Raw genomic sequence first — 20,150 nt, forward strand, 5'->3', positions numbered from 1 at the left:
CAGTTGTAATGTATAAATGTGGAGAGCGTTATGTAGGGTGTAGTCTTAGTTAGTTGCACGTAACAAGAGTTTCAAAGTCACACATAATAACAATGCCTTGGTTTATAATATCTGATTTGAAATAAAGTGATATCACTGATTCTTCCCATGTCAGTCATTCAGCAGGTTTTATTAAAACATGCAATCAAATGAATATCTACAAAAATCAAAGCACGGCTGGAAAATAAAATAGAAAAAAAAAATTTCCACAAATGGCATCAATGTGCGATTCATACACTAATCCACGCGCGTGTGTGTGTGTGTGTGTGTGTGTGTGTGTGAGATCCCTTCCTCACTCCTTGCCTTCTCCCTCCTTCTTGACCTTGAGGAACTCTGCCATATTGGAGAAATACTTCTGGTTGGCCTCAGCCACCCTCTTCTCTGCAGCTTGAGGGTTCACAATCTCCAAGCCCTGAGGAGATCATGACAGAACACGGGGTTCTTATACATTTTTAAAGAAGAATTTCCATGACTTTTCAATGACTAAGGCAAATTTTCATGACCATATGTTCACTGAAAAAATATATATAATAATAATAATAATAATAAGTCTAACTAAACGTATGACAACCCTGAAAGCTTAACCAACTTTCCAACGTTCCAGCATAGATCAGATGCAATTTACATGCTTACAGAGGTGCTGGAATATGGAAGTAGAACCCGCAGCACCGCGTGTCTAGTTCCACTATTCCTCAAACTGCAGCTCTTACAAAAACCACTGCTTTTATAAGTCTTGCTGCACCGATTTATTTTTTAAATAAATTAACTTGTGCCATGTGATGGGAAAGGGGCACATGCTCCTTGACTGAACCCTTGCAAGAAATGAATGAAATGACTACAAGTGAACAAGGTGAGTCTGAAAGCATAAAATCCCTAAAACGAACTATCAACATTAAACACCGAAAGACTGGCTTCTGAGAAATAATACACCTACAGAAATCTTACCTGTAACGGGGTGAAGGCAACGCTGGAGCTGGTTCCTGAGGATCGGTCTCTGACTGTGGACTTCCCCCCATAGACCATGTTTTGTTTCTGCAATGTTCTCTATAGACGTGAAGGGCAGAGAATTACGAGATCTGAAGGTTAACAATTTTCTGGTGTGCCAGAGCTATAATATGACTCTTTATTACCTGTAGGGATTTGGATATCCGGGCCTTGGTGGCTTCATTGACTTGTGCCTGTCTCACTCTTCCGCCGCCTGACTTGCCCAGCTGTCCAAGGCTGAAGCCCAGGTCCTCCTGATATGCATCATCCTCGATCTGTGCAGTCACAGGAACGTTACAATGCTGCATAATATCCCATCACAACATAGCAACACACTTAATTAGCCAACAAATGATGGAATTACGGGTTCAAACACACCTCAGCAAAAGTCATTCGGTTGGCATTTTTTCTGATCTCAGTCAGGCCGAGTCGCTCCTTCATCTTACGATACCTGGTGGGGTTAAAGAAAAATAAATAGAACAAATTCATGAAAAATGACGTGGCTAAATGACGGAATAATAAAGAAGAAGACGAGAGCGGTCATACCTTCGGCCTCCTCTCTTCTTTCTCTGTGCATCTAGTGGAGCTGGTAGAGGCTTCACCTGTTTTACTGGCGGAGGTTCTTGCCATTTATCAAACTTCCTTTCAATTTCTTCTTTCAAGTCGTATCCCACCTAAGCACAAATGTGCATGAGGAGCATGAATTATGCAAGTGTATAACCTGACAGACTGTTTTATTGAAAATGTGACCTTGCCTTTCCATCTTGGCTCTCATGAAAACTGTCCACCCGGGCAGCTAATGTACACTTAGCAGAGACGAGGCGAGCTGCTTTCTTCCTCAGGTCCTGGAGAAAAAGACCGAACGTGACAATAAAATAAAATCTCTGTTCCATACACCGTTAATTTGAGCGCTCTAGCAAGTGAAGCCTCACAGGATGTAGAGTCTGCACCACATCGCAATGGTAGATGAAGCCGGTGTGCGGGAGCAGGGAGGTGCTACTGAAGCCAGAGAGAGTCCTGCGCTGGGCTCCCAGCAGCATCAGGTTGCATGCAGGCATCTTAGATAAGTTAGTCAGACCGCCAGCAATGCCTGCAGAGAACATGGCAAAAACAATCAGTTCTGAGTGATGAGGCTTGACTGAGATGCCAGCAGGAAATTAACCACCAGAACTACAATACCCCCACTTTTGGCATTTTTATACTAAAAAGATAATACAGAAAAAGAGAACATTTATTTTACAAGAAAGAACTCTTACTAAGAAAATTCAGAAAACAATGCAATTAGCAAAATGTCATTTAAAGGAGATTAACCACAATGACATTATTATGAGACAGTGACCCCCTCAAAGGATTCCTCTCAACCAATAAAGATGTTAGGTACATGGTAAATGGTCCCATTAAAACATTTAGACACTAAAAACATGCGTGGGTGTGTGTGTGTGTGTGTGTGTGTGTGTGTGTGTGTGTATATATATAAAATATTCATTCAATCCCATATAGCTCACCCATGATTTTAGCAGCAGTTGAAGCCCCTACAATGATTGACAGATTAGGGGCTATGAATGACATCCTGGACTCCACATACTCATAAATCCTGTGCTTTGACTGGTTTAACTCCAGGGCCATGTCGCAAGCCTCTTCCAACCGCTGCAGCTCGTCCTCCCCAAGCAACGATCTGGGGAAACCATATTTTAGTCGATTAATAGATTCTAAAGTACCCCCTCAAAAACTAGGACTCAAACCACTAGGTGAAAAATTGTCGACTCCTCTTATTACAAAAGCGTGCAGCACCTGTATACATCACTGCAATACCAATGTTCACCTGTAACTGCAGTACCGGAGACAGTAGGGTTCCTACTGTCAGCAAATACTACATTAACAACAAAGAAAGAATGGCTGAATCATGGGAAAACAGATTCTGCATCCCACAGCAGCACAACTGCAATGCCTGACACTGGAGTGACAGTGAAGTCTCTACTCCAGACGGCCAAATTCAAGCAAGTCGAGCTAGATACTTTATTTTAGAAATATGCAATACATTAACTGCAATAGTAAATCAGTGCTGTGCCCAGTCCTCTCACCTTCTTTCAAAGTATTACTTAGGAAATGAGAATTATTCACAAGTGCAGATTAAAAGAGTAAAAGGTCTATAACCCTCATGCTCCAGCACTGCTCTTTATATCATAATTGGAATGTACAATAATTTAAATAAGACATTCAGATTTGAAGCCTTTCTGAACCCTAGGGGATGGGGGGACACGTGCAACTTTCGTGCAACTTTCCCAACTGCTAAATCGAGAGGTCAAATTCTCACAGGCTGCTTTAACCTTAAAGGATCCACTCACCCTTGGGTGGTGGAGGCAGTGACACTGACCACCATTATAGTGGCATTGGTCAGGACCTGCTGAAGAGCTTCATTATTTTTGCACTTTTCCAGGTTATTGCCCAGCTCCTGTCAAGAACAAGAAGAAAAAGAGTGTTCATCACTTCCACAGACATATAACCTTTCTTTACTTAAAATAAAACTTTTACAGGCTTACCTTAACAGTCCTGATATAATCCAACGCACTTGGCACCAGAGACTCAAGCTCTGGAAATCTTTTGGAGTACTTGTCACGTACAAATTTGTGAATGATGTCTGCAAAAAAGAATAAGTGTTTAATGTTAACTGCTGTATTTTTAGAAAAAAACAAAAAAAAAAAAAAAAAAAACAAATATTATGTCGGCCCAACTCACTAATTTCATTGTCAATTTCCACAGTCAGGTTGTTGGCTGCAACAATCAGTCGGTATTCGGGGTCCGCTTCAACCGGACCGGCCACTGAAAAACAGGCGAGGAGAGAAGGTAATCCCTGCATCCAGCACACACTGCACGTTCGGCCTTCCATAAAGCAACGAATCACCTACCTTCAGAGTTCTTGCGCTGTTTTCCAGCATATTCCGAAATTTTCTCCATGATTTCTGAAAACTGTGTTAGGCAAGCAAGCATTATTATTTGATCCGATTAATGAAGCGGAATGACTGACGGACGGAACGACTCACAGATTTGCTGTGGCGGAGTTTAGCTATGGACGTGACGCTCTCCGCCCCGCTGTAGTCCAACTCCATCTCCTCGGGAATGTCTTCCAAGCCGCCCTGCGCCCCCCGCTCACCGGCCTCCCCATCACTTTCACCGCCTGGGTAGAGCCCATCTTCCCCCTCATCACCAGCCTCCTCCAGGTCAGCCAGCAACTCGTCAGCCAAAGACATCTGGAATCAAACCACGGGCTTCACTTTACAAGCACGAGTGGAGCAGAGGCCATAAAACTTTATTTCTAGAAACGACACTTAAGGTTATTCAAAACTGGAGGATAACTTATGCCAAAACGTTGGGCGAAAACGGTTGTTACAAAGAATGTATTATAAAGCTGGAATAACCTGGAGCCGACAACGCCGAATTCGACTCCACCACGGCGCTAGATGCTACTACACTAGTTTCGGTGCACGTAACGGTGTACAAAAAGCACACCGACGTTATATTAAACAGTCGAGGCCGCGGTGCAACGTACCTTTCAAGTTTCGCAGGGTCGTCTAACGTGGACGAGAGCTGAAGAAAGGCGACCTGCTGTTATTAAGCTAACGCTAACACATCCTCCAAACGTTCGCGGGCCGTCCAGGCGCAATAAATATTCGTCACACGTTGACGTGGTGACGCACTGCATGCTGGGATTTGGTGTTCAGCATGGAAGCACGAGTTACGGCCATTTTTCGCAATTAATTGCATATTATAAAGAATTATAGAACACGGAATTATAGAACAAATAGGTAAACGACTAACTGTTCGAGTTTATCAAACATATACACAATAATATTATAAACCGGGCTGTGATGTTGAGCCAGTTCGGCAGCTACCGCAAGGGGTCGCCAAAACCGAATTCGAATAATGTCAGCAAACACCACTTTATAAGACAGAACAATTTATTGTTTATCAGTTTAGTTTTCAAACAAATCAATAAATGTTTCACAGTTTTCACGTTCTTACTCCCTCGTTTTATACAGTATCCCATGAAACTTTAATTTAAACAATACAGTATTTCAATGAACAGAGAAAGAGACTCAACAAATGAATTTGAAAATTGTCAAATGGCAATTTGTACAAAATGAAAACAAATAGACTGGTAAATGTAATTGCAGATTTCATTTTACCATGCTAAGCTACATTATTGTTTTGAACATAAATTATGGTGAACATAAAAACAATTTGCACTGAAAAAAATGACATTTATAAACAGACACAATAGAAGACATACATAACAACAGCTAAAAAAGACAACCAATATAAAGTATTTAAAAGCATTTGAAGTGCGGGGAAATATCATGGTTTGTTTTGGGGTATTAATGGGCCAAAATGGCCTACATTAACAAACAAACAAATTTTGTATTTGCACAACAATTAATTTCAAAACAACAGTGCAACCTTTACTCATAAATAAATAAATGAATGAATTAATAAATAATCGTGTTAATTTCCATGCATTCTAAGAATACATCTAAAATGAATAGCTCCAAAAGTTTGTATACACCTGTAAGAACAACTCTAATTCATTTATACAAATAGCAAGTGAGTACTGCACTTTTAGACCGACCCCTCCCAACTGTAGCCTAAAAAGTTGGCTGACTGCAATGAGAACAAATGTACAAATGTAAGCATATTAGTCCAAGCTTGCATACAGCTGGGCAATGTTGAAAGAAAGTGCCTTAAAATATGCAGAGAACTACAAGCTGGTACACGACAACACTCCCATTGCATAGCTGTGGTCCGTTTAAGATTTGACAGATTTCAGACTCTTCAGCAATGTGAGTTTTAATAACGTGGTTTTGCAGGGATTTGGTTACATGACGCCCACAGCCCTGAAGCAGGTAAACCCTGGAATACAACGAGGGGAGCCACTCTGAAGATAAAAATAACATCTGAGACTTGTGATGGTACTAGCAGAACTTTGAACGGAGTTCTTTTATTTGCTTAGCCTTCTGTGTTAAAACTGGCCAAGATTAAATGTGAGGGTCATCTGCTGGGCTAACAGTGAAACGAGATGGTGTCACACGGCTCGATCCAGAAGGTGATTTGGGCTTTAGGGAGTGGTCTCTAGTCCTGCTGGTCTTGCTTCCCCCTGATTGGAAAAAGATGAACAAATTCAGCCCCATATTCTAATTAAATATGTAATCCTTAGTACTTTGAAAACAACAATAGCAGTGAAAATAGTAAAAAAATTACAGTGTGGCATATATTATATGATTATTATATTATATGATATGTTATACAAATATTACAGTGTGGCATATATAATTTGAATTTGAATAGTTATGTATTTGGGTTCATGCTGTGAGGCAAACTGCCTTGATTAAAAATAAAATGTATTATAATTATATGGTTCCAAGTTCTAGTTCCATGTATTACTCTTGTAATACATACAGGTAGAAAAATGATGAAATAATCTAAATATTTTGTTGTACAAATAAAAGAAAAACTCACCAAGCCCATCAATCTGAGATGGTTTGCCAGGCTGAGAAGGGCTAGTAGGAACAGAACCTGAACTGAGCTCATTAGTTGGAGTTTCCTAGTAATTCAGACACACAAATTATACGAGGAAAATGTTCATTGTAATTTTGACAGAAATTTCACAGACATATTTAATAAAAATATTACCTGATCAAAGAGGTAGACAGTGACATCATCGAAGAACGATACGTTTCTCCCTTTGTCCCTGTTCTCTTTGTCTAGTGGTTCTCGTGGTGATTTCAGCAAACTGCGCAACCCAACTCTCTTATCTGTGTCTGTCTCAGTGACAACAATCACCCTCCTTAACGCCTCATCATCCTGTTCCTCTTCATCATCATCAGGGTCACTTCCTGTTGACGGGCCTCTCCTTCTTCCACTCCGCTTTTCTCGCCCTTCACAAAATCCCACTTTGGGATTAGGCAGAGGTAACGAAAGAGCAAGTGGAGGTAGGGAGAGGGACAGACGAGCGAGTTTGGCTGTGTGACAGGATTATTAAAATGAGGTTAGTTTATGTTAATTAGGTTTATGTAAAAATGTACTGACATGAAAATGACCTTTCATTGCTTGGTTTGCAGCAGGTAAGGAGGGTGTAACCTCAGGCTGTTCAATCACTGTCAGAGGTTCATTTGATGCTTCAATACTCCCTTCTGCCAAAGAAGTCTCATCTGAAGGTGTCTGTTGTACCCTATGGAAAATGTATTTAATCAATCACTGACCTCAAGGAATGTAGGAATACTTTAAAAATCCTAAAGGTCCCATGACATGAACTTTTGCTTTTATATCGGTCTTGGTGTCCAGTCTCTCACAATGAGGTTTCCCCAGGATGCCCTGTTTCTGTGTCTGTGGCTTTAAATGGAAATGAGGAGACGAGAGGCGGGGCGTGGGGAAGAGCTGTCTATACAAGTGAGGAAGCCTTTCCCCGTATGATGTCATAAGGGGTCAAATTCCAGAGCTAACCACAGACAGGCTGAGGGAATTTTAATGTCATGAAACCTAAAATTGCATTTAAACTCCAACCTATCTTCTTACTCATTGTCCTTTAAATACCTTCTTACCTCTCGCTGTCCAGGAGGTCAACACTGTTCCCTCCCAGGTCAGCATCAGGCTCTCCCCATGGGCGCAGAATGACGCTGTCACTGACCGTGGGTCCCCACAGAACATTGGTTTTGATGTTCTCGCTAAGGGTGTACTGTAGTCTTTCTTCACACACCTAAACCAAAGGCAAAGAGACTGTTACTGGAATTTGTCCATAGACTGGCAACTCGGGACATCATTAATGTATACAGGGTTGGCGTCACAACTTGCCTGCATCATTAATCCATTTTTGGTGGGCTTTTTGGACAGCAAGGTTTGACTAGGTGAACGGCTCAGTGGAGTTTGCTCTACATCAGTAACTTCTGCTGAAAGACTGACACTGCTACAAGCGTTAGGAAATTCGGAGGCGTCATTCTGTGCAGATACAATGCATCTCCCCATTGGATCAGACATGGCCGACAAAGTCTCATTTCTGAGCTCTATGTGTTTATTTCCTTCTGATTCTGAAAACATGTCTTCAATTTTACTCATTTTCTCTCCACTTCCATCGCTTCTTTTCCTAGATCTTTGCTCTGTGTTCTTCTTCAAGGACTCTAGCAATTCCAGATTTTCCAGGAAGAGATCCTCATCCTCTGAGATGCGGCACAACTGCTCCAGTTTTTCAAAGTCCTCCAGGGGTTCCTCCTCTAAATCTTTCCACTCAGAAATCAGCAGCTCAGGGATGGAATTCAGAGAACACTGAGAGAATGACGGAAGGGAAGACTTGTGGGATTCATTTCTTTTGCTGCCTTCGCTGATGTTGTTCGCCTCCAATTGGTTCGGATCAATGCACAGATCCGACGGCTCCACGGACGGCTCGGGTACGAAGCTTGTGTTCGCTAAAAACCCCTTACTACCGATGTTGTTGACCGAAAAGGTTTGGGACAGTTGGTCGACAGAAGCGGGGAAATCCCTTTCTCTACCAGCGCTGTAATCTGGCCTCTTACCTTCTAAAATAAGGTCTGTGTTTGTGTTAACCTTGATTTCTATGTGATGCACAACGTTGGGGAAACTCGTTGGGCTTTGGCCTGAATGGGATGCAGACTCAGAATGCAAAATGTCCTCAGACATCAGTTCCGAAGATGAATAAAGAACATTATTACTATGCATCTTGCAATGTCCCGCATCAGCTCTGTTGGTGAGACTAGGGCAAGATGGGTCGTCTGAACATGGCCCTTTATTGCCATCAGGGAAAGCGTCCTGTGCACTGTTCTGTTCTGGAGCCTGGATCGGATGTTCTGTGCCTCCCACATCTGACGGTTGATATTCAGCTATTTTGGGTGAACTACAGTCGTCATCCAAAGGGAAAATATATTCCTTCTGTCCTTCTTTAGTCTCTATAACTTCACCCCCATTCATGAACGATGAAATGTTTCCAGCTTTTGTACTTGCAAATTTGTTGAAATTTTCATTCTCTTCCTCTGCACCATGTCCTACCCCACCCTGAATTCCACTGTTACTGTGGACTATGTCCAAGGTGTGAACTTCTTGCCCTGGGTTCTCCACATTTTCTACCTCCTCACAGTCTCTACTATGTGCTCGCATTGTATGTTCCAGATCTGGATTTTCAATGTTTTCTTCCTGTTGTACCAGGTTTCCTTCGAAAAACATTTCACTTGGAGACTTTTGAACATCGTAATTGGTGATTGTTTGTGCTGGAAACAACTGCTTTTCAGATTCATTCCAATCACACTGTCCTTGCCTCTCATCATTAAAATTGCCCTCACATCTCTGCAAAGCTGCAGGATGAGGTTCACTCTCTGCAAGCTCATCATTTATTTCAGCTCCCCAGAATTCATGGCCGACCAACAACTCTTCTTCTCCCTCCCAAGACTCTTTGCAGGATCCTGAAAAAATCTCAGAACCAAGTTCGGCTTCGGCTTCCTGGAGCTCTGCAGTGGCCCACTGGTCATTTTCAACGGGCCAGAGGTCCTGCTGTCCCTGTTGAAACCTGTGGCAGTCCAGCTCTCCACTCATAACTCCTCCCGTCTCCTCCTCCCCTTTAACACTCCTCCAGAGCTCTTCACCAGTCTGCCCGAGACACTCGGACTGCCAGTTGGTGCATCCCTCAGAACTCTCTCCATCAGGTTCCTGTGTTTGCGTCTCCGGTGTTTTCTTCTCACACTGTAAAACTTCCTTCATGGAGAAGCACAGCTCTCCTGCAGCTAATTGCTTTTCGATCTCTGACTTTGCCTTCAACCCCTCACCTTCTTCTACGTCGTGAAGGTTTCTCAGACCAAGCTCAGTGGCCTCATCTTCCAGCTCGAGCCTTTGATCGCTTGTGGGCACGTCAACGTACTCTTTTGACAAGAGGGCATTACAGATGGTGTCCCCAGTGCAATCATCACAGTGCATCTGCATGTAGTTGGGTGCTGTTCCACTTTTTTGGACACTGTGGACACTGGGTAGCCTGGATTGGCAGCCGTCATGTTCTTCACTAAACCTTTCATCTTTATTCTTTTCACATTGTAAGTGTTCTGGCTTTATAGTCTCAATTAATGGCAAATGTGACCCGATTCCTGTGACATTTTCAACACTCTGTCCTCGTTCCTTTTGTTGAGAGTGGTGTAGAATGGCAGCTTCTGGACATTCTTTTCTCTGAAAGTCCGGCATCATCACTTCTTTGTTAGGATAATCATCAATGTGAGCGAATACTTCATAACTCTGCTGGGTATTAGAGCAGTACGGAAACCCTTTGAGGGGTTCATCATCAAGAGAGGAGAAGAGCTTGGCAATGAATTCAGTGTTACTTTCAGCTTGCGTGCCCTTGGATAGGTGGCTATTGTTTTCAGCACCACAGGTCATTTCTGAGGAATGACTTCCAGTCACATCTGTTATGTCACATGCTTTTTGAGCAATGATTATTCCCTCTATTTCTGTCACATTCTCTCCAAAACATCCACCATCTTTTCCCTGATCTTCATATTTATTTCCCGCCTTATTTTGCTTGTCTTCCTCAACCTCGTTTTTTTCCTCGATTCCCATCAACGCTCCTCTCTCTGAACTTCGGCCGCTGCCGGGCCGTGACAAGCCTGGTCCTTCTCCCCCTCTTCGCATCAGACCATCTCCTGCTTCCAAGTCGCTGTCTGAAAAATAGGCAGAGTCTCGATGTGGGGTGTCTGTTCCAAGCGTCCTCCACCCACTGTTTCCGCCACTGACAAATGGGTCTCCTGGTGTGAGACAGTCCAAGGAGCTGGACGTTAAGGGTGAGAAGGCAGAGTCTGTTGGAGTTGACAGCGAGTGATCAGAATTTGGCTCCCAAGCCAATGGCAGTGGCTCCCCGAAGGATAAAATGGGGTCACTTTCTTTCTGAGGCTGTACATTTATTATAGAATGCATTAATGAAGAACCTCCGTTGATTTCAACATCTGTGCTTTTGGTGTAACCATGATGAGAATACGACAAAATCTGATCAGGAATAACTCCTGTGCAATTATCATGAATAGAAGTAATGTCAGGAGTGACCTCACCACATCCATCTGAAGGTTTGGTTTCAGATAGATGGACTGAATGCCCCTCTTTGACAATCTGAGATTCTGCTGGTGTTGGTGCATCCAATGATACTGTTTGGTCTTGACAACTGGAATAATGTCCTTCGTTTTTAGAGCCTAATACACCACCATCTGCCTCTCTGACAACTCTTCTTCCATTTGTCTCCATTTTACTGCAACATGACTGTGCTTTGCTGAACAGATCAACTCTGTCTTCTACCTCTTCACTTTCTAATCGTTTTGTCTCATTCTTCATCTGTATAATGGAACTGTCCAGAGATGGATCAGCTTGAGTATTAGCTGGTGTACATGTGTCACCAGTTCCTCTCGATACGTCCTCACCTATATTTACAATGTCTTTCGTTTCATGAGAGCTTTGGTCCAGAAGAAGACCATTTTTTGGCACGACCTCTGACAATATGAAGCTGCTTGTCTGACTCGGAAACCCTGATGGTGACTGACTCTCCAAGCATGTGCTCAGTTGGTGGACTGCTACACCTACATCCTGTGAGCCGGCAGGGCTGGTTACATCTGAAGAGCTTCTCGGTTCAAATTTGGCAGCATGTTTTTCTAAACTGATCTGTAATTTTGGAATTTCTGGACGCAGAGTCACTTTGATCTCACTCCGCTTCGAACGCTTGGTCACTTGGGCATAAATCGCTTCTTTTTGATCATCCTGGCAGCTGCTTTTGCCGACTGGATGTTTCTCTGACTGGAATGTTATAGTGTTCGTGGAATCTGGGTCTATGCATATTGACTCATATTCAGGAGTTGTGGGGGTTGATGACAAGGCGTCCTCTTGCATCCGCTGTCTTGATATAATCTCAGTCAAAAATGTCTCAGCAGACTGAATCTCCTTCAAAAACTCTTCTCTGGTCATTTCCACCTTTTTGGGATCATACTCTGCCCTCCCAGTGTCTATCAGCAGGGACTGAGACCTCCTCATTCCTTTTGAGATGGACTCCCATGCCTCATCATAAGATGGTAAACCAGTGGATCTGCTGCAAGTGTGGGATGAGGAATTGCAGCAGGGATCCACACATGTGTCCTCGCCATGTGGCTTTCCAGTGTCAACTTCAGTCAGAAACAAGTCCTTCTGACCAGTGGTGTCCTTCAGGCCGTCTCTGTCTGCTCTCAGAGGCCTTCCTGTGTGACTCAGCTCGGTCACGAGAGACTTGGAGCGTTGCATCCCTCCAACAGGACAGTGGATGCTCACGGGCCTCTCGTTTTCATTGGCCAAGGTGCTCTCTGTTCTCCATGGTGCCTCGTCTGACTTTGAGTCAGTAGACTCATTGCCACTGGAAATTTCAGTCAGGAAGAGGTGTAAGGGGGACTTCCTCATCACATCTTCAGCCTTTTTCTGCATTTCGGCATCTTCCTTCCAGATGGCGGGGAGTATGGTGGAGAGACGGGACTGTGTGCGTTTCATCCCCCGGGAGAAGAGTTCAGCTGTGGCAGGGTCAGGGTCATCAACCAGGCAGGTGCGTTGAATGGTTGTCCCACCATAAGGTCTAGATGGGGACATGAATGGGGATTCATCCTCATCTGAGTATGCCGGGCTAGAAGAGGACAGTCTGTCTATCTTCGGGATCATGGACTGGGACCGTGTCAATATCGGATAAGACAAGTCTCTGTGAACAGGCGATTCCTGGTTTTGCGAGAAAGTGTCTGAACCTCCCCGCGAATAACACAAGGACCGAGAGCGACTCATTCCTTTGTTGGGCGCCCTTTTGTCAGGGTAGTCACAGGATAGTGGGTCTCTGTGTAAGTGCAACGTGTTGGAGTGACTGGAGTAGCCATCTCCAGTATAACTGTGGTATGGAGCACGCTGGACTCTGTAGTGTGGAGGAAGTGGCGGAGGACAGGTTTGAGGTGGTGGGAACATGGCCTGGCAACCTAATGACGGGGGTATGGAGGGAGAGAGAGAGGGTGAAGGAGGAAAAGGGTGACGGGAACGGTGTAACCCTAAGTGATCAAAGTTAGTCTGTGACGTTGAGCCGCTGCTCAGCACTGGGTCTCCTGTGCTGGGGTAGTGAGGCAGTCCAAGAGGTCGATTGTACACAATTGGTGGAGCTGGTAGGGGACGTGAGTGGAGCTGGCTGCCTGTAGAAAAGGAATGGGGCTTTGGTGGCAGGAGGGGAGCTTGTGAAACAAGGCATGGTCCAGAGATCGAATTAGGTCTTCCTTCCATCTCGTTTTCTTCTACGTCTACTACTGCAAAGTCCGTAACTCTGTTCGAGTTCTGCTTGCTGAACTCCACCAGGCCTGTGTTTGGCACAAGGACCTGGACCTCACTAGATCTCACAGTTTGGGTTGTGCCTCGTCCAAACTCCACCTTTCGATTGCGAATGTCCACAAGCTCCACGTCTCCGGGGCATGTGGAGTCTACCCTTAGAGTGGGACACTTTCCTGTAAGAGTAGGAGATTGATCCTGGGGCGTGTGCTCCTCCAGTCGGATGTAATATTCACTGGCAAGCGAAGGGCTGCGAGCGCTGATTACCGGGACAACAGTGGGCGTGTCCAAGGATTGCCTGTTACTTGAACTGGGGGTGGGGATTGGCTGGGGTGGAGGCAGAGGTCTGTAACCCCTCCTCCCATGGGCTTTTTCCCAGAAATACTCAAAGTTTAGCCCTTTGCTGGTCTCTGTCACTGTCAGGATGTCATCAAGCTCAGAGGAGGAGGGAGCGATTGTGTGCTCTACAGGGTCCAACAGAGGGTATGAAATGCCATTCCCCCCCCGGTACCCATCACCATCTCTTCCATAATCCCTCCCTCGCTGTCGCTCGCTTGCTGCAGACTGGAAGGCTGGTGGACGTAAGGAGTCCCATCGTCTCTCAAAAGACTCCTCACTTTCTCCACCTCTCCCTCTGTCCTCCTCTTCCTCATATTCCTCCTCATCCTCTTCATCCCTCACACTTCTCCGACATGTATCTTGCTCTGCAGCAAGGAGGGAGGACAAGAGGATGAAGGTTTCAGAGACAGTGGGACGCTGAGAAGGAGGAAGCCAGCAGGACTGCATGACCTCATACCTGCGGAGATCATTTTGGAAAGACAGATATTTACAGACATTTAGGCAAAAGTCCGGAGCTGAATGATCAAGAACCTGCTTCTATTACAACGAAGGCCATACTAACCAGTAGTCTGCATGGGAGAGTTTGAGCCTGGGCTGAGCTAGTGTGATTTGTCTCTCACGTATGACAAAGGTGAGAACCTCTTCATCACTGAGGTGTCTGTGTGGCTGAGCGCCGAATTCAAACAACTCCCAGATCACCACTCCTAGCGACCTGCGACATTCAGATCCCGAGTGAGGAGAGACTTTCAAAACAGGGTGACATCACTACGTAGAAATGGAAAAAAGCACTCGTCACAAAGAATCCTACCACACATTGCTTGTTTTAGTTTGGTCAGTGACTATCAGTCCAGCACGGAATTCCTCCAGCAGCTCTGGTGCAATCCAGCGAAGCGGAATCCACAGTTTATCTGGTGTTAAATAGTAGTCCTCCTGAGGTGGCACATTAAAACATTACAGGCTTCATTTTAACTTCATCGCCAGTGTCACATGGTTTCCAGACGTGAATACGAGAGAATAAGAACATTTTTAATGCTAGTTGGCTCTAGTCTAGTGAAAGGAAGCAAATTCCTCTTTTGCATCCATATCTAGAAACAAAGACCATGTGTGTGCTTGTTGACACAAATAATATCAAATTACAATGTGTTACACTGATAATACGCTTCATAGACACTTAGCTAACAAAACATACCTTGTAATGGTTGTGCGACAAACCATAGTCGCCTATTCTTACAGTGAGGTCTGAGGTGAGAAGGCAGTTCCTCAAAGCCAAATCACTAGAGGCAGGGAGAGCAAGACATGGAGAAAGAGGCACAGATAAAGGGAGACGAGGTGGCTGCATAGTGTGAGGGAAATTGTCTGATCTTATATCACCATTGTGCAGTATTCACGAGGCTCAAAACTGAACTGATTCGCCCTAATGCATCTGTTGCGGAGTTAAAAAGCATCAGGACAAAATATGGGCTCAACATTAGTTGAGCAGCCTGGTGTGAAAGTACAGTTGGTTGTAAACTTGCTATAAATAGAACGTGCTGAATAGAAGTGACAATGGTGTCTTTGCTGACCTGTGAATATAGTTATTTTCATGAAGATGCAAAAGCCCAGAGGTGATCTCCAGTGCCATGCGTTGCAGGGTCAACAGGTCGCGTGTTAAAAGGTCAGGGGTCATGCCATCTGACTTTCTCTGGGCTCTTAGGTACCTTTTGAGGTCACCCTGAATCATGGAAAAGACAGTGATGCTTTAATTCACATGAAGCATTATTTACTTCTGAGATTATGGGATTTAGGTTACATGGTCGTGGTGCTCACCAGCTGACAGAACTCCATGACCAGCAGAAAGGGAATACTCTCACTGCACTGACCCAAACACTGGAGAATGTTGGGATGCTGGAGACTCCTTAGAATCACAAATGGAAAAAAAATAATGTTATTAATAAGGCATCAAGGATTATACATTTTCAATATGATTTAACTGCTTACAAAATAAGGAATGACAAAGTGTGAAGAGCACAGTCAGAAGGAGGAGGCGGGTGGCAAGACAAGTGTAATTATAATCTAACTTCAGCACAATAAATAGGTCAACTGTCTATCCAAGAACCCAGTTTCAGTTTAGAAACATGACACTGTATGCTGCAATAAACAAGCCAAAGCGATCCACTATTAATCAAATTCCAGCTTCGTGAATAATGGAAATAACACAGAATTGAGCCCACAAATGGCCCTTGGGACCCAATATATTTCACTAATAGTGACACAAATATGCCACTGAACACACAATTAATTGCATTATCTTTTATTTACATACTACGGCAGTGTGAGCAAATGTTTCGATTGGTTTATAAAAAATAAATGTGGTGTCCCTGGTTTCTGACCTGTACGGCTCTGACTCAGCCAAGAACTTCCTCTGCTCCAGAGGGCTGGCACTGACTCGCAGCTCCTTCACCACGGCCTGGGAGGAACTGCAGTCACAGAGCACCTCGGCTAGGATCACCTGGGAATGGTGGCAAGCAAGATAACGCCATGACAGCGGAGACAGTTGATGAGCTGGTTAACAATCTTGAATTCTAGACACCAGGTGTACGGGGAAAGGGAAAACTGGAGCAGCAGCTAGATGGACCTCAGAGATGAGAGAGAGTCCATATTCAGGGCACTCTACTTCGAAGGAGACAGAAAATAGAAACCTTAGCCCTGTGCCCTGTCCTGAAATGGAACAGATTAAACACTCCTGTTCACTGGAAGTGACTGAGGGGAAAAGGGGCGAGTTAAAGTCAATTCTTCATTCTCACAGAGACAGTTCATGTAAAGGCTGCACCATTGCCATGATCTTTTAAACTACAGTAAGCCTACCTTTCCAAACCAGCCATTCCCAATTTCCTGGAGATAGTTGAGTGTGTGCCTCCGAAAGCACTGTGACTTAGAATCTAGGAGAAGAGATTGTTCAATGTCACTCATTATGCAGAGTCCCTCCATAGATAATCATTTTAATAGACACAAATACAAATATTAGACACAAATGTAAATGCAAATATTAAAATGTCATTACACAAACGCTGACATGCTCTGTTTTTAGGGGCAGTGGTGGCCTAGCGTTTAAGGAAGCGGCCCCGTAATCAGAAGGTTGCCAGTTCGAATCCCGATCTGCCGAGGTACCACTGAGATGCCACTGAGGTGCCACAAAGCACCGTCCCCACACACTGCTCCCTGGGCGCCTGTCATGGCTGCCCACTGCTCACTCAGGGTGATGGGTTAAATGCAGAGGACAAATTTCACTGTGTGCACCGTGTGCTGTGCTGCTGTGTATCACGTGTGACAATCACTTCACTTTCACTTAACTGCTGTGCACGAGAGAGAATTTGTGTGTGTGGCAGTGGTGGCCGTCTGCTGTGCTGTGCATCACAATGACAAAAAACAATCACCTTTGCCATTGTGCAAGGCAGGACAGTTGGCCCGGTCTCTCAGAGGTAGCGTGTAAACCTCTGGGACAGAAGGGCAGGAGGACAGACTGTCCTCCGGAGGGGGGCTGGACGCCCCGGAACATTCCTCCCCTTCAGCATTGTCAAACTCCTGTGAACAAATGGAGGTTAGGAAGAGGAATGAAAGCTAAAGAGATAAATAACATGAAACAGCATTTATCTCCCTGTTTCACAAGAGCTTCAGTCAGAAACATAACCAGCTATCTGTTTAAATATTTTTCTGTCCTTTGAGATAAGAACATCTCATAAACCATTATATAATTATAATTTCCCATGAATTCTAATCTAATAAAAAACATATGTAAATCATAGGATGAATTTAGAATGTCTATTTGCATTGCCACAGATTGTGAGACTGAGCAGTAACTTGAGATAAACTACCGTGGTAGTAGGGTTGTAGATGAACCCCACTTACTACCATCGTGTCCCTGAGCAAGACACTTAACCCTGACTGTCTCCAGGGGGGGACTGTCCCTGTCATTACTGAGTGTAAGTATTACACCAAACACATGAAAACCCAGAGAGCCGCAGCAGAGTAACTTACACTGAAGCCCACACCTCCTCTTTTACAGCAAAGACAAGTGAGGAGAAACAGCACAAAGGACACAAGCACCGAGCAGGAAATGAGAAGAACACCGTAGGGAGGGGAGGAGAGAGGATCTCCTCTGGATGGGGTGTCTGAAAAAAGACAGAAAGATTGGGGTGATGAGGGACAGCAGGGATGGTTTGTCTTTCCACACCTTCTTGAGAAGGAAAGCTGTTACAGCAGGTTATCAAACAAAGAAAAAAGGGTAGAAAGATAGAAAAGGAAGAAAGAATGAGACAACAGAACAGAAAGACATTAAGAGATTAAGACAGAACGATTTGAGAAGTTAAAATCTTTATAACATTTGGTAAAGGCAAGCTGAAAACTCATCCCAATGCACCTTTCTCATTGGGTGGCTGACAAAAAGGTAGAAGAAAATGGGTTAAAAAGAGCCTGAAGGGTACCAATCCAACTAAAGAATAAATCAGGAGAAACCACGCTGGTTAGGGAAGATATTAGGAGAAGGAGATGCCATAAGTGACATTTCATTGGAGGAGCAGGGTCGGGACTTAATATCGTAAAGGACCACTACAGGGAAGGGTTGGATTTTTATCTCTTTTTCTAGAAATTCAGTCATTTTGGGAGGGTGCCAGGCGAGAAGGAAAGGGAAAGGGCATCTTTAATATTGTACCTCAACGTGGCGCATGTGAGAGGCGAACCATCTGTGAAAAAGAGAAGGGGTAGGGTTTGATGGTTAAAACCTGAATATTGCATATGCCGTCTAGACTTTACATTTGAAAGACCGGGGCGCTGGAAGGTCGTACGTCTGTAGAACGTACGTGCACGTGTCAGGCCGCAGGCGTCGCTGGCACGAGCAGGACACCAACACGACAGGCCACTAAACTTTACGTCGTGTTGGACTGAGTGGTGAGAGAATCCAATTTCGAGGGCGTTTGAGGATACCGTCAGGCCAGGATTTACTGTGCGCTGCTGCCGTCCCGCAGCTAGTCCCTTCCTGTTGGTCCCCGGTAGAACAATGGTGGTCAAAAGGCCTCAGCGAATGCTCACTCCCCAAATACTTCTGTTACCACCGCATGCTCTTTCATGCAAGCTGTATTTCATGCAGATAAATGCCATATGCATGCAATTTAAATGTTTTTACATGTACAATAATGTCATGAAATAATTCGTCTTGAGCTCTATATGAATAGCCTCCATTAACACTAATAGGAGGGTTGCGTGCATTTATCCCACGTAGATCCTGACAAATGAAGGGGAGCTGTCTGTGGTGCTGATCCCGGAGAGTTAAGAGTTAACCGGACCACACGTGTCCATTTAAAAATACCCCACCAAATATATATATATATGTATTATTATTTTTTTAATGTAATAGAAAACCATGCGATGAGCTCGGTAACGCAGCAGACAGGTACAGGACGAGGTTTGCGCGAATGCGCCATTCTGTCTCCGTGTCCCCTGCACGCATGTGTGCAGACAGACAGACAGACAGACAGACGCGCGGCGTGAGAAAAACACGGAGGCCGCACACGGCCGCCAAAACAATAGCGCAGAAATGCCTGCACGTCGCGCCGAGCAGAATCCACGCCGGGCGTGTGTGTGTGGGGGGGGGGGGCGAGGCGGAGAACCTCGTCGTTTAAATGCAATGACGTTTTGGGGGATAAATGCAAAATAAGATTCCGCACCCCAACCCCCCCCCCCCCGTATTACCCGAGTCCGCGCTGGATATTAATCTTTTGCACCGTAAATACGGTCACCGATATGAATTCCTACCCGCCGGGGGCTATAAATAGCGGTTTTATTCCCGCTTATTCACCGTCTCATGCGCCCCTCCCCCTCCATCTTCCACCAGACACCCCGACGCGGCTCACCTTCTCCCTGCGGGGCCCCCGCCGCCCTCTCCGGGCCCAAGTACACCATCCCCGCCAGCGCGATCGCGCACCACGGTCGTCGCATGGTCCCCGGTCCCCGGGAGCCACGGAACCACCATCCGAGCGCTCGGTCCCGAGCAGACGCGGCTCCCCGTCGTTCCGCCGCTCTGCCCCCCTCCGTCCGACTCCCCGCGATCCGCAACTCTGCGCCTTTTGTGCGGCGAGGTCCCCCCGGTGAGGTCGTTCCACCGGACGCGGAGCCCCGTCCTCTCGGCGTCGTCCTCCACGAGCTGGCGCTACGTCAGACGCGCCCGATCCTGCATGATTATTGTGGTCCTCCCCTTATTGGGAGGCTGGTGCTGGTCCTCCGACGCGCACCGTCCCTGTGGGGACGCGGGGACCCTGGTGGCTCCTCCATTTCACATGCAAATTACGCACACGCACAATTCCAAATTCGCCATAACATGCACACATGTGTGTGTGTGTGTGTGTATATATATATATATGTGTGTGTGTGTGTGTATATATATATATATTTAAATTTTCCATTTAAAGCAAGGATCCGCA

The 20,150-nt window shown here is 45.1% G+C and overlaps 2 protein-coding genes across 2 annotated transcripts; both read right to left on the reverse strand.

Moving 5' to 3' along the window:
* Window positions 1–150: 150 nt before the first annotated feature.
* On the reverse strand, window positions 151–4,701 carry prpf31 (PRP31 pre-mRNA processing factor 31 homolog (yeast)). The gene is made up of 14 exons (XM_028981175.1): window positions 4,571–4,701; window positions 4,065–4,271; window positions 3,930–3,990; window positions 3,760–3,843; window positions 3,564–3,661; window positions 3,369–3,475; window positions 2,529–2,698; window positions 1,956–2,113; window positions 1,779–1,868; window positions 1,570–1,697; window positions 1,402–1,474; window positions 1,170–1,298; window positions 985–1,083; window positions 151–451 (listed from the first exon to the last, which is right to left on the reverse strand). Exons 2-14 carry the CDS (start codon window positions 4,269–4,271, stop codon window positions 332–334), a joined length of 1,524 nt encoding a protein of 507 aa, XP_028837008.1. The 5' UTR covers window positions 4,571–4,701; the 3' UTR covers window positions 151–331.
* Window positions 4,702–5,030: 329 nt separating this feature from the next.
* On the reverse strand, window positions 5,031–20,008 carry lmtk3 (lemur tyrosine kinase 3). Its single transcript, XM_028980958.1, has 16 exons — window positions 19,584–20,008; window positions 17,713–17,846; window positions 17,112–17,259; window positions 16,543–16,616; window positions 16,068–16,186; window positions 15,505–15,592; window positions 15,261–15,409; window positions 14,888–14,972; window positions 14,507–14,628; window positions 14,261–14,410; window positions 7,867–14,155; window positions 7,617–7,771; window positions 7,116–7,246; window positions 6,709–7,037; window positions 6,535–6,619; window positions 5,031–6,172 (listed from the first exon to the last, which is right to left on the reverse strand). Exons 1-16 carry the CDS (start codon window positions 19,666–19,668, stop codon window positions 6,054–6,056), a joined length of 8,262 nt encoding a protein of 2,753 aa, XP_028836791.1. The 5' UTR covers window positions 19,669–20,008; the 3' UTR covers window positions 5,031–6,053.
* Window positions 20,009–20,150: the final 142 nt, after the last annotated feature.

Source organism: Denticeps clupeoides, chromosome 5 (assembly GCF_900700375.1).
Source record: "Denticeps clupeoides chromosome 5, fDenClu1.1, whole genome shotgun sequence".
Lineage (NCBI taxonomy): Eukaryota > Metazoa > Chordata > Actinopteri > Clupeiformes > Denticipitidae > Denticeps > Denticeps clupeoides.

Bases quoted from the DNA above. Each gene is read 5' to 3' on its own strand.
- prpf31 (XM_028981175.1), bottom strand. From the start codon at position 4,271: ATGTCTTTGGCTGACGAGTTGCTGGCTGACCTGGAGGAGGCTGGTGAT. The intron at 3,662-3,759 runs GTGAGTTGGGCC...TCTTTTTTGCAG, and splicing joins GGAAATTGACAATGAAATTA to ACATCATTCACAAATTTGTA. The intron at 1,299-1,401 runs GTGTGTTTGAAC...GTGACTGCACAG, and splicing joins ACCGAATGACTTTTGCTGAG to ATCGAGGATGATGCATATCA.
- lmtk3 (XM_028980958.1), bottom strand. From the start codon at position 19,668: ATGCGACGACCGTGGTGCGCGATCGCGCTGGCGGGGATGGTGTACTTG. The intron at 7,772-7,866 runs GCAAGTTGTGAC...CCTTTGGTTTAG, and splicing joins AAAATGGATTAATGATGCAG to GTGTGTGAAGAAAGACTACA. The intron at 6,173-6,534 runs GTGAGTTTTTCT...TTTTCCAATCAG, and splicing joins ATCTCAGATTGATGGGCTTG to GGGGAAGCAAGACCAGCAGG.